The sequence below is a fragment of the Diadema setosum genome, chromosome 2, assembly GCF_964275005.1.
Source record: "Diadema setosum chromosome 2, eeDiaSeto1, whole genome shotgun sequence".
Taxonomy (NCBI): domain Eukaryota; kingdom Metazoa; phylum Echinodermata; class Echinoidea; order Diadematoida; family Diadematidae; genus Diadema; species Diadema setosum.
The window spans coordinates 20519635-20534412 of record NC_092686.1 but is presented as its reverse complement, the minus strand read 5'-3'; the positions used below and the strand labels follow the sequence as shown (position 1 = coordinate 20534412).

Here is a 14778-nt window from a genome sequence, read left to right as displayed (position 1 = left end):
CACATGCTCACAAATTTCAAATCCATCGACTGGATAAGATGTCTGTGTGCGCATGCGCTGGCCGTCGAAAACAATTTTATTTCATTTTTTTGTGACATTCTGACAAAAAGTGTCTTGGGATTTCGGGGTACGAGCCTCAACATCTCGCTCTCATCGGGATCTTAAAGCTCAGGCTGTTGTGTTGTGTGATACTCCGTTCTGGGTTTGCCCTTCACCCCATGACGTCATGGACACGCCCCCAAAATAACCACGGATCTTTGATTGAACATGATTCAGAATACAATTCTTCTAAGCAGCTGTTCTCCAAAACGCAATTTTCTCAATGGATGAATTAAAGGCCGCTGTGTGTATCATGCTCTAAGCTTGAAATGGGTAAAAATTATATAATCCAACAATATTAGCTTTTCTTTCAGTATTCTGCTTTAAATGGAGGCACACAGAAATATAATTTTACACTTAGCAAAGAATGACTCATACTAGCATTACTGTGGGCAATTTATCGACAACAAAGTCTAAACTATGGGCAATTCTGGATTTTAGGGGGATAGACCACAGGTTCTAGATCTAGATCTAGGTACTTACTCTAAATAATATCTTAACTGTAAGAATTGTTAGCCCGTTAGGCTTTTCTCTAACTTCTGCACAGCCCCTAACCTTATTCACCAATACACCATGCCTACTATTAACCCGATCAAACCCTCTGGCCTCAAAAAAAGTCATCTAAATTAAACACTTTGATAATCATCATATCATCGCTAAATAAATTTATTTCGTTTTTGCCAAAGCCAAAGGGCAGCCTTCATCCACACATGCGTCCTTCCATCCAGGTATGATTGATACACGTGTGAAAAATACTACGGTAGGCCTATAAGCGCCGTAGAGAAAACAGTGCACTTACTAACCATGCTAACGCTAACGCAAACACAATCGAGCATACCTTCGACGTTGAATAATGTCTCATAAACCTGCTAGTTATGCCCGTTAGTCTGCTAGCAGACAGCATCTTTACACTTTGCTGCGTCGTAGTAAAAAATCCTTCGCAAAACCGTGGAAGCAGATGAATTTATCTGGTACAAAATGATAAAGTGCACATCAACAAAGGGTATCCCTGTGTATGGCCAGCTGGTCTCAGAGTGCGCCAGCAATAATGGAAAATTCCAAGATTGACCATGGGCTCGGCCGGCAGCTTCCCGGTAACGTTACTGGTATTTTTAAGCGACGCAACACAGCAGCTGACTTCCACGTCCACGCTCTCGCACCGCTCGGCCCCCGCGATATCAAGCCCTGCGCAATGCGAATACGTATTGTATGTGATACATGTACACTAGTTTTATGGTGGATACACCACACAAAGATACTGGCGGACGCGCACGCGACGTGGGTACTAAGGGGGTCGATCCGTACCCGTTTAGTTCGTAGCGACCCAAACATTGTAACATTGTGGGTGTACGACATGCTGCAAGCTGATTCCACATTGGTTCTTTTGTGATTTGAGCATAAAACGTACATTTGTCACGCTTAAACTGGTACTAGATCTGATTAAAAAAATAATCCGTTAAAATAAAGACAAAAATATACCATATGAAAAAAAAATGTACATAGACCTACGAATAATTATAAAATGTGCGAAGGGTTCCCCTCTACAAGCTAGTGGAATAATCTGGAGGTGTGTACCCTACATAATGTAGGATATGTAAATAAAGCACTTTTAAATTTCGGCTGTCAGCTGTTCTTATATTTTGCTTTTCCAAACTCGATTATGACTGCATTACTAGTATTTGCTGCCTTGCGCTGTGTATGTGACTGCACTGTGGCCAGTGGTCCGCTGACGTCGCGGTAGTCGGTAATTTCTCAGTTGCATATGCACTGTGTTTACACTATTTTTATACGTCGTCATGTGATTGCGCAATCCCGACAATAGTTCGATGGCACAGTGGATTAGATGGTACGTGGAATCTCCATGGGTTAGTGATTTTGCTATGAGTTTTTCTACGAGTATGATAACAATTACACAGCAAAACTAAAAAAGTACCTGCTAAAAAAAAAAAAAAAAAGACTTGATGTAAGAATCGCAATACACTGTACCAATGATTTAGGCCTACTATTCATAGCCTAATGAAATGTGATAAAGGCGACTCCTATCATAACCAGGTCCTTTGGAATGTCAGTTTTCTTTTGTAAAGAAAAGTCATTATGACCAAATAATAAAGTATAAAGATACAAATTGGGCCTACATTATATCTTTGTGACCTGATTTTTTCAAATATTTTTAACACTGTTACAAGTTTTGTTTTAACAGGAGTGCACTCTGTTGTTGAATCATGGATACCACTAGCTCCTTGGTTGAATGAAACACAGTTACTGCTGATTGAATAATATTAAGACATTTTGGCATTGGTAGAAACTTGTAAGAATTAATTACAATATACAGTTTGTCAAGTCCCATCTAATATTTCATGCAATATTGATTGAGTGCAAGCTCATACAGTAGTATCTAACTTTTACTCTTAAAGTGTAAAATGATGATAATTATTCATAATTATTACATTATTGAATTAAACCATTAATTCAAATGAGATATATGTAAGATGTATTATGAATATAATGGTTATCATTTCTATTTTCTGCAACAATCTTTGCAAAACATTTTTGTTTTATGCTATTTGTAATTTGTCATGCATATGTCGTTCTTTGAACAATTGCTATCTGTTTGTATCTCTTGTACCATGTAACGCTGGTGGAAGGCACATTTCCACATTCCCATTGTGGACAATAAAATATTAAATTAAATTAAATTAAATTCAAATCAATTCAAATGTTTTGAGTAATGCACAAAACAGCAAAGTGTGATTGCTTTAACAACTACATGTACCTTAACCTGAAAATTAATGAAGTCCTTCATTTAATTCGACGACAGATCAAGAGATGTTTACACAGCATGACATTACTATACTTTATGTGTTACATGAAGTAACACATAAGTAATAGGGTCATGAATACAGTCATGTGCCAAAGTGTGTGATACCTCGTTGTGAATACAAACTATACTCATTCTAATACAGTGTGTAACAGAAAACGTGTGAATTTTATTTACATGTAATTTTATATTTTCTACCTGGGAAGTGCGAAAAAAGGTCTAATTCTCTGTTCTCTTCTGTTCTCTGTTCCCACATATTCAAGGTATAAACTAGAGAAGCACTCTGAGAGCGCAGACCTCCGCCAAGCATGCAGCTCATTTCCACCACTGATCCTGTTCTTCCACAGAGATATCAGTGATTTCCACCCATACATACTTTTGGCATTGTGTGCTGAAAGTCGCCCGATTTCCCAATATAGAAGCCTTTGTTACGTCATAAACCCTCAGCTACATGGTGCGCCTCGCCCTAGCAGAAACTAGAGCACGCACTTTAGTGCGCGCATGCAAACCTCAAATACGCGCAGCCTGAACTTTCAAGTTCAGGTTTATATGGTAATTTACAATGTATTAATGTATTAATTAACTGATTTTATCTGTCACGATGTTTGTTTGAATTTTCTTCAATACCCTGACGTTAGGTGACATAAGAAAAAAAAAAAATTGTCACTGTCATTGTCATTGACCCTACCTGCCAAAATATAAAAAACCCTTCATAAAGTCCCCTAAAATTCTCGGATCACACCCAAAATTTAATCATCTGTTACTTGTATCATTCTAAACCTTTCCTGCAAATTTCATCAAAATCCGTTCCCTACTTTTTGAGTTATTTTGCACATGGACAAACTAACTAACAAACAAACGATTCTTGCAAAGAGAGGAAAATCATGATCTACATAGCTCTTACACTTTATACTCTGCATTGCAAATACCCATTGGGACCAATATGTTGGTTTCTTTTTATGCCTGATCTGTATCCTGATCTGTATTACAAATATATGTGCACTGGTTCTGGTTAAAAAATGATAGCCTTACCATTTATTGTAAATCTCAGATGTTCTGACTGTTTAATTTATTTTGCTTTCACTTCAAACATCTGTCACAGGAAGTCAGAAGAGTTTCTTGCAAAATTATCTTCACAATGGGTAGAACTGCTTTTCACAGGTAAACACTGTTGTAAATCCACTCATCATGCTTTCCTTTCTTCCAGTCATCAATCAATAGAATTGATTATGTCACTTCACATATTGATAAAGCTGAATGTTCAATCTGATATGAAATACCTCCATATTGGCAAATACTGTCTACCTTTAAGAAACCTCTACTTCATATTGTCTTCTGTCAAATCCATTCTTTTTTTACATGAACAGCACTCTTCCCCCGATTCATATTCTTGAAAATAATCGGTTCTGTCTTTTTTATCTCACAACTACAAATTGTGCGTATAGGAGACTCTAAATGATGTTCTGTGCCAATCACAATTTTGTATTCTCAGAGCTCTGTGGTGGAACCATTGCATTCTCCAATAATTCCAATATTTGCAAATCAGTTAGGTACTAATTACACAACATTGGGTGCAGTCACACAACAAGGTATTTCACTACCCAGTATTTGTTTCATGAACTGCAAAGAATCTACCCGGTAGACCAAAGTCAATCTTGTAGTTGTAGTTGTACCAACAGTGGCATTATGGTACCAGCATTGCAGTACCCCTGATGGCTGTGGTAGCACCACATATATACAGTGGACTCCTGTCAGAACAAAGTGCTCGGGACCCGCACTTTTCTTTTGTTGTATCGAAATTTTGTTATAACTGAACAAATAAACAATAAAAATACATAGAGTGGACAGTGTTGCAGCCTGAAATTTGACTGCATTGTAACTGGAATTTTGTTATAACCGTGTTCGTTATAACGGGAGTGCACTGTCTATATATATTTAATAGCACGGATGTATTTGTGTTATTGCAGCCAAACATTTTCAGGTGCAACCAAACAACTACTGTAAAAGTAGAAATACACCTTGTACTGTAAAAGTAGAAATTTTCACGGCGTTGAAATTTTTGCGCATTTCACGCAACCAGAAACTAGCGTGAAAATAAAAGCACACAAATATTTTCGCTTGCCATATGTTCCTGTACTTGGTGTCTTCATTCCTCGGAATCAAAAAACACGCGAAACTCTTTTTTACCTGGCCAAGAGCGAAAAATTAGTTGTGCGAAAATATCCATTTTTACAGTAAAACAAACAAAAAACTGTCTGTTTAATAAAGTACAGATATGCATGTACAGCTGTATAAGTTCAGATCAGGCATTATATTCATAACAAGAGTGAGGGCAGGGCTAAACGACTGTCTCCTAATTGCATGTGTCACACAACCAAGCCATGCAACGCTACAGAAAATTAAGTAGAAACTCTTCTTCAACATTTTTTTTTTTTTTTTATATCACCGATTATCAGGTGACTCATAGGCCTACGCCACATGATATCCCTGCAGCAACCCGTCTCAGACTCTGCTCCACTTATGATTCACATGCTGGTACTGGTGCAATATTAATGTTAATTCAAGAAGCTACGATTATTTCTTAATTAAGTCATATATCCTACCCTAGATCCTCACAACAGCTTGGCTATAGGCCTACCTAGTGAGTCTATTTCTCTCAAACTCCTCCTCCCCTAACCCCAGAGTGCACCTTGTACACAGTATACTGTCGTCCTCCCCCAGACATCTGCAGTGACGGATTGGGGGTGGCGCACTGGGCTGGGAGTGCGCCCCTTTATTTTTTGCTAAATAAAAGGAAAAAAAGTAAAGAAAAGAAAGGTGGCACATGCGTCCCCTTAATTGTTTTTCTTTTTATTTTGTTCCCCCCCCCCATTCTGGAATTCATGTGGATCCACCCCTGATCTACAGGATGGGCGGGGCAAGGCCAAGCAAGGGAAGGGGTCAAGGATCTTGTTCCACACGTACACTGTACCCAGGTACTAAAATTCTGTCCTCTGAATGTAACTCTTCCACTCACCGAATCTGCAATAAAACAACCTATCTAATAGCCAAAACGGGCAAATTTAATACTCCACGACTAGCCCCAGGGCGCTCCTTGTACACGCAGCTATGCGTTGGGCCATATGGGGCTGGGGGGTGATCAGGTCTTGTGTGCTGTACTTACCAGAATCTCATTAATTCGGCAGCACAAGAATTGATCACCAGTCGCACTTAAGTCCTTAACTTTAAGAACGGCTTTGTGAAACACCCCCCTGGTTGCAGTTATGCTACTCCACGGTACTACGTACAGTGTAACGTTACTAGTGAAGTCAAAGTTCGGTAGTACATATATGTAGACGACATTCCTTGAATACATACACAACCTTTGCAACTGATTGACAAACTGCCCTACATCGACGTATATAAGCACTGAATTGATCAGTGTTTTAGTATTAGCCATTGGCCCATATGACTGAAAAAACAAACAAAAAAAAAACAAACAAACAAGGGCGTAGGCCTACGTACTCGAGCAGGATTCGAACCTACGACCTCCTGATTACCGGACAGGCATCATACACAACCTGTGGCTGTAGCTGTGTATGCCTAGGTAGTAGATCTCTATAACTGCGACTAGTCTATAGACAGAAAAATCCGTCCGTCCGGATGAGTTTTACTTTTTTTTTCATCTTTTTCCTTTTTTACATAGGGTATCAGAGCCTCCGTGAAGCCAGACGTAGTCTCCGCGGAATGATTATACACGTACCTACCTCGTACCTGTATTGTAGGCTGTTAAAGGTCCTACTCCCAACGACCGGAGGCGCAGGCGATCGCCTGCGCCTCCGTGCCCCGCGTGCTGCAACGACCAAGTAGACGCAGAGCGAGCGCGAGGAAGCCGAGCGCGATCTTTCGTCGTGATCTGTCAAAACTGCGACCAGCCCGAACGTTTTTTTACCAAAGATCGTAAGTGGTTTTACCAAAGATCGTATGGAGTGTACGATCTTTGACCGAGTAACGTTAGGTTTACCCACGTCGTCCATTGTATACTTTGAAAGGGAGCGCCCCCGGGAAATACGCCACGAGTTTGTGTCTAACGGTTAAAAGAGGTAGGTAGATTTTCTACATTTAATTTAATGGCCTAATTTAATACGGTACTTACTACTAATTCTTAGGTAGAATATCCGGCAAAGAGGAAGGCCTAACGATACTCTTACTCTTTGGTTGATGGAATAAAAGAGTAGCAGAATGTGCTTTGCTCGTGCACCGGGCTACGGCTCAGCTGCGCCACTTTATAGCGACCCTGCGGACGCGTTACAAGTTGTATAGGTTTGATAATAGTGTAGACCCTGCTCTTGCCCCTGGCCCTCCAGCTCCAGGCACCTGCTGCTAGTGTGGTGGTATGGTGTAGCTAGCTGTGACCCCGTACGTGTAATTTTAAATGGAGACGGAGATCTTGCAGCTGATTGCGCCTCTCTTTTGTTTAATGTTCACTATCCGTCGTCTTAAGCCAATATTGAATAAACTGTTTTAAACCAGAGAGCCATGCTTTCACACTGCGAGTGACTGTGCATTTGTGTGTGTGTGTGTGTGTGTGTGTGTGCGTGCGTGCGTGTGTGTGTGTGTGTGTGTATACTTTTACACGTGTGTGAACGTGTGTGTGTGTGTGTGTGCCTAGGCCTAAAACTGCATGCTACCAGCCCCATAAACGCGTAGCTATAGCACCATTAGCAGTATAACTGTGTACAAGGAGCGCCCTGGGGTTAGCAAGCTATCTCTCCTATCAAAGTTTGCAGAGTCTTAATCCTTTCACATCCCATGATAGTGTGCTTTGCTAGTTTGACTTTGAGTACCATTTGACACAGAAAATTGACATTGTTGTACACAATCTGGCCCAAGACAAGTAGTAGGCGACTGTTGCAGGAAGGGGGAATTGCTTTAATGGCAGGGTACTTTTACTTTTGGAAGTTGGATCTAAATTTTATGCACAACACACTTGCATTTAACGGCCAGACTGCTGTAGCTATAGAAATTTCTACTGGATACTGTAAAATGACAACAGTTTCATCATTTCAGGGCCGGTGGAATGGGGGGGGGGGGGTCGGGTGGGGGGTGGGTGGGGGGCGCTTGGGGCCCCCACTTTTTGGGGGCTTGTGCCGAAAGGGTGGGTTAAATGGGTGGTGGCGCGTCGCGTTAATGGGAACACCACCCTTCGTCCAAAGCCCCCCGGTTTTGCCGAAAGGGTGCGTTGGGTCGCGTCGCGTTGACTGGAACTTCATCCAAAGCCCCCCCCCCCCCCTGGTTTTGCCGAAAGGGTGCGTTGGTACTTTTTCTCATGTAATATTAAAAGACGAGTTTTGAATTTATATTTAACCTTTAAACAACCATTTCAAAGAGGCTATCATCCGGATGGGTTTACACTCTATTACCACTTGGTCTACAGCCAGTTGGTCTAATAGACTGTTTAATATAGTTGGTCTGGTCATCATTTCCTCCAATTACTGTTTGATGTACCGGTAATTGTTATTTGGTTTAATTACTATTTGGTCTACAGTCAATTCGTCTAATAATGGCCATTTGGTCTATTTTTGGTCTAACACCAATTTATATCAAATACCGATTTGGTCTATTATGAGTTGGTGTAATTCCATTTCGTCTAATCATCAAATGGTCTAAAATAAAACCAAATTTGTCCAATATAAATTTGGTGTACACATCATTAATTTTGGTCCATGCACATTGCCCAGTTGGTCTAGCCTTAGTCTGTCTATCATCATTTAGTCTACACCCATTTAGTCTAATAACCATTGATCTTATTGTCATTTGGTCTAATAGCCAGCCTCTTGATCTAATCAGGTACCATTTGGTCCAATCATCGTTTCGTCTATATGACCAGCTGGGTTATTGTTATTGTTATTATTTTTTTTTTTTGGGGGGGGCCTTTTTCTACGACTACGGACTACCCTCTGACCCTTCATTGAGGGAGAAAAAAAATATGTTCATACACATGAAATAAGATTAGGGTAAAGTTTAGGGTCCCTCGCCCCTCCCCCATGGTGCCAGGCCAGCACCCCCAGCAGCTGGACTATAGATAAGCCACTGATTATCCACATGATCCATGCCCTGTAATGTAAAACAGAAACGGATATTAGACCAAATGGATATTGGACCAAATGAACATTGGATGAACTAAATATTAGATCCGGACGATAGCCTCTTTGAAATGGTTGTTTGAAGGTTAAATATAAATTCAAAACTCGTCTTTTAATATTACATGAGAAAAAGTACCAACGCACCCTTTCGGCAAAAACGGCGGTGGGGGGGGGGGGTGTTCCCATTAACGTGACGCGCCACCACCCAACCCACCCTTTCGGCACAAGCCCTTTTTGGGGTACTGGGGTATACTTATATATACAAGAAGACATAGGGTCTAACCACTTGTGGCCCCTATTTTTTTCCCCTGGTAGTGGCACACATACACACACAAAAACAACAACAACAAACAAACAAAAGCTTTTTTGTGTGTGTGTGTGTTGTACATGTAACAAAGAGCTTAGAAGTGCAGAAAGTTGCACTGAAGGCTTTTTCTTTCTGCTTTTTTTTTTTTTTTTTTTTTTTTTTTTTTTGCTTGTCAGCCAAAGAAACTGGGAAGTGGCAGCGTCTTTGCTTTTGGGTTGTAGGTGCCTACTCATTCAAGGTTCAAGAAAGTTGCGCTGAAGGCCTTTTTTTTGTTGTTGTATTGTCAGCCGAGGAAACCGGGAAGTGACCAGAAATATGAACTGGGCCCCCCACTTTAAAAATGTGGCACCATCAGCCATGTGTTTCAAATTGTCCAGTCATATCAAGTTGTTCCACATTTGGTAGGCCATAATAGACAACCTACAATCCCCTGTATGATTTAATTTTATTATACCCCCGCATACTGGTACACAAAGTGTATAAGGGGGGTCTAAGAATCGGCATGTGGTCGGTTGGGCGGTCGGTCGGGCAAATCTTGCTTCGTTGAATCCTTTCTACAGTTCTGAAGCAATTATGATGAAACATGGGACACATGATGACAGTGAAGTGTTGCAATTAAGACATCTTTTTTGTGTTTGTCGGGAAAGCGTTACCATGGAAACCAAAATTTTCCCCAAACCTTGTGGAGTGTACTTCAACGGTATTTAGGCAATTTATTTCAAATTTGGTGTGTATAATGATCTATAGGTGTAGTTATAATGCATTTAAGCCCTATACTTTGTGTTTGTGCCCGACAAGGCGTTGCCATCGCATGCACACAGCATCCCAAGTAGCAAGCCCATGTACGTGGGCCCCATTTGGGAATGATGTGGGATGGTGGATGTGGGGTTTCCCATATATACCCCATCAAAGGGGACCCATATGGATTTTGACACACGGGACGAATGCTGGCCTGCCCACTTGGGACCCATATGGGACCCACATGAGATTACCATGGGCATGCCATTCTGGATAGGATATGCTCAATCCCCTATAACCCATAAGGGATTATAGTAAATAGGTAGAGTGAAATTTGCGTTGTGATTGGTTGGATAGCATCACGTGATTATGCAAAAATTTTGTTATAGTGGCACGACTGTGCCACTATAACGCTTGTGACAGTGCGTGCCTACACTTTATGTACGAAGAGATTCGCGCAAGGCCTAGGGAGGGCCGCCGAGAGACGTAGTGATAAGGCCAAGCATTTCAACGTATGCGCGTGTTGAGCTCTGAATGAAGGAGTTTATAAGCGAGTCTGCTCTGTGATGTGCAATACGCATACACGGCTGTACTAGCGTATCATACGCTGTGTACGTAAACTACACGGTAGGTTGCGGTTAACTCTGCGTACAACAAGTGCAGTGCCGGCGGTACGGTGGGTCTTGTTAGATCTAAATTAGGGCCTAGACCTACGGAAATGCATGTAGATCGAGGAACCTATTTACTATAACAATTAGTGCATGTTCTATTGATGCACCAGTACTGGACTATAGAACTCCAAATACTAAATTATCCCTCGTGCAGTTCTATTCACCTTGGCCTGCGGCCTCGGTGAAACAAAACAGCACTCGGGATAATTTAGTATTTGTCGTTCTCTAATCCAGTATAGTGCATCATAGAGCATGCACTATCCGTATAATAGCATGGGCATGCCAATTAGGGTAGGATATGTGACCCACTACAACAAAAAGGTCCTAAAGTCGCGCACGCTCGAAGCCGTGAAAATCGAGTTTGAAGTCAGAGCATCATAATTGGTCAAAATGTACGATTTTCTGATTTTGACATATTATTGGAGTCTGACATGTCTTCTATCATCTGTCGAAATTTTGAAGCAAAATGATGAAAGGAAAGACCAAAAAATAGCGTTTTTCTGGGCCATGTTTTTGGCGTTTCAACCAAGCAGAAACCGGTTCGAAAATTTGGATTGAGCGCCACATACAGGCTCCGCCCCTAACAACGACCGGAGTGATCTCATTGGTCAGTTTGCTGCTTGCCGCTAACCGAAGCGTGAAGCTCGCACACTGCTAAGTCGACTGGTGCGTGCGGGCGGGGTGCGCTGTGCCCAGCTGCTTCTCCTGGCATCCTGGTCACTGATTGGTCGGTGAGGAGACCGCCGACGCTGTGCTTGAATGAGCATTTCGGGGGTTGCTAGGGTTTACCTTCTATTGTCCGGAGGTGAAAACTGACTATGTGCCACTTGATCGCGATTGCGTCGCAAGGAAAACTTTTAGGGCGCTTTTCTCGAAACAGTGATTTCCCATACGTCTCGACATGCTCTCTTTTAAACATCGATATCTCCGCACCCGATTATTTTCATAAGATGTGTTATATATCAATTTAAAGCAGAAAGATTAGGGAATTTTGTCATGCAATTTTCAAATAATCGACCTCACCCGAGTTTAGCATCATTTTGTTGTAGCGGGTCACATATGTTCAAGCACATCATATAGGACCCATATGGGAAATGCATGGGCGTGTCATTCTGGGTTATAGGATCTGTTCAAGCCCATATGCATGGGACCCATATGGGATATAAGCATATGGGCATGCCATTCTGGGTAGGATATGTTCTATCTCATATGGGACCCATATGGGATAAGCATGGGCATGCCATTCTGGGTAAATGTTCTATCCTATTTGGGATCTATATGGGATAAGCATGCATGGGCATGCCATACTGGGTAGGATATGTTCAAGCCCATAAGGGACACACATATGGGATTACCGTGGGCATACCATCCTGGGTAGGATATATTCAGGCCCATATTGGACCCAAATGGGATTACTGCGTGGGTATGACATACTGGGAAGGAAATATTTAAGCCTATATGGGACCCATATCGGATTAACATGGGCATGCCATTATGGGTAGGATATATGTTCAATCCCATATGGAACCCACATGGGATTAGCATGGGCATGCCAATCTGGTTAGGATGTGGTCTTAGGACCCATATGGGACACATCATGGGCATGCCATTCTGGGTAGGATATTATGTTCTATCCAATATGGGACCCATATGGGATAAGTATGGACATGCCATTCTGGGTAGGATATGTTCTATCCAATATACCGGGACCCATATGGGATATGCATGGGCATGCCATTCTGGGCAGGATATGTTCAAGCCCACGAGGGACTCATATGGGATTACCGTGGGCATGACATTCTGTGTAGGATATGACGTTCGAGCCCCTATGGAACCCATATGGGATAAACCTGGGCATGTAATTCGTGGTAGGATATGTTTGAGCTATATGGGACCCATAATAATAATATTAATAATAATGATAGTGTATACTTCTATAGCGCAACAGTCCATCAAAAGATGCTCATGGCGCTTTAAGTCTTAAGGTTAGGATCAAAGAAAGATAAAGGATCCCCATTTATGGGCATACCATTCTGGGTAGGATATGTTTAAGCCCATATTGGATGCACAATGGATTACCGTGGGTGTGATATTCCGGGAAGGAAATATCTAAGCCTAAATGGGACCCATATCGAATCAACATGGGCATGCAGTTCTGGGTAGGATATGGTAAAGCCAATATGGGGCTCATATGGAAATGGTTTGGGCATGCCAATCTGGTTAGGATGTGATCAATCACAAATTGGACCCATACGGGAAAAGCATGGGTATGCCATTCTGGGTAGGATGCGGTACAGCCAAAATGGGACCCATATGGGAATGGTATGGGCATGACATTCTGGGTAAGGTATGTTTAATGCCTTACGGCATGCATTTGGGATTAGCACTGGCATGACATTTTGGGTTTACTATAGGATATTTTCAAGTCTATATGGGACCCATGTAGGATAATCATTGGCATGCCATTCCGGGTAGGATATTTTAAGCCCATATGGGACCCACATGGGAAGGGTATGGGCATGTCATAAAGGGTAAAATATCTTCAAGTCAATATGGGACCAATGTGGGATATGCATGGGCATGTCATTCTGGGTGGATGTTCAAGCCCATAAGGGACCTATATGGGATTATCATGGGCATGCCATTCTGGGTAGGATATGTTCAAGCCCATTTGGGAACAAGATGGGATAAGCACGGGCATGCCATACTAGGTAGGATATGTTCAAGCACATATGGCAACCGTATGGGAAAAGCATGGGCATATGCCATTCTGGCTAGGATATGCTCAAGTCCATATGGGATCCATATGGGAGTAGCATGGGTATGCCATTCTGGGTAGGATATGTTTAATCCAATACGGGACCCATATGGGATTAGCATTGGCATGACATTCCTGGAAGATATCAAGTCTTTATGGAACCATAGTGGCCATAAAATAAGCATGTATGGGACCCATGTCGGATTAAGATGGGCACGCCATTCTGGGTAGGATATTTTTAAGCCAATATGGAACCCATAGGCCCATGGGAAATGGATGAATAAGCATTGGCTTGGGCCATTCTTGGTATGATCAAGTCTACGGGAACTGTTTGGGATTATAGACCATGGGCATGCTATTGGGTAGGATATCCCAGCCAACACCGCCATGTGGGGCCCACATGGGCAAACATGGGTAAAAGGCTGGCAAGCTGGGTTAGAGGTGGGCAAGGGCTACTCGAGGGTCATCCTTCAAGGGGCCCGTGTGGGCCAGCCAAGGGCAGAGATGGGAAAAGTTGATATGGGTTTCTCATGGGCTTACCACTTGGGTTTCACATGGGCACAGACAGGGCCAGCAGGGAGCATGATGGGCTTTTGTATACAAAAGGCCATCATGCTAGGGCTAGCCCTGCCTTTTTTTATGTGAGTGTGTGCGTGTGTGATTGTAAGTGTGTTTGTGAGTGTGTGCGTGTGTGTAGCGCCTATTTGTAAACATGAAAATTTGATACCAAATCCCTGTTGGGACTTATGGTTTCTATACCCACACGGGTCCCACAAGGGCCATGGCCCACATAGGACATAAAGGGCACATATCATGAATATTCATGCCTTTTTAATGAATATTTAAATGAGACATTTGGGTGATCTAATCTAAGTAACCATGTCTTCATGCACTATACAGTGTTTTGCAGGGCATATAGAAAAATCGTGACACATAATCGTCAGTTAGGATTAGGAAGTAGGAGGTAGGCCATTAGGGGTAGGACAGGTTAGGATAGGATTAGGATTAGGGCGTAATCCCAGAGTGTGCTTGTAGGCCTACACACTCGTATGAGTAGTATGCCCTAATCAACCCATTCTTTTCCCAAGAATTAAGAGCTAATATTTTCCTTATGTGGGCTTACCCATATGGGTCCCATGTGATTCTTGGGTGCAGATGCCTAATTAGGGTCCCAGATGGTTTGCCCATATGGGGCCCATGTGTCAAAGAATATGGGACCCACATGAGCCCCTTATAGAACTTATATGCTGCCCATGTGGCAT

The 14778-nt window shown here is 42.2% G+C and overlaps 1 protein-coding gene across 3 annotated transcripts in view; it reads right to left on the bottom strand.

The window, feature by feature from the left end:
• Positions 1-7070, bottom strand: part of LOC140246225 (mitochondrial 10-formyltetrahydrofolate dehydrogenase-like) — a 647794-nt gene extending 640724 nt beyond the window's left edge. For 2 of the 3 annotated variants that reach the window (XR_011902451.1, XM_072325676.1), the window contains exon 1: positions 938-1208. Coding sequence is in view for 1 of the 3 variants with exons in the window: in XM_072325676.1 (XP_072181777.1) it covers positions 938-1003 (66 nt within the window). In the remaining 2 variants the exon portion in view is untranslated. Of the gene's footprint in view, positions 1-937; positions 1209-7052 lie in introns of those variants that run through there. The other variant, XM_072325677.1, reaches the window with a different exon arrangement.
• Between the last annotated feature and the right edge of the window lie 7708 nt (positions 7071-14778).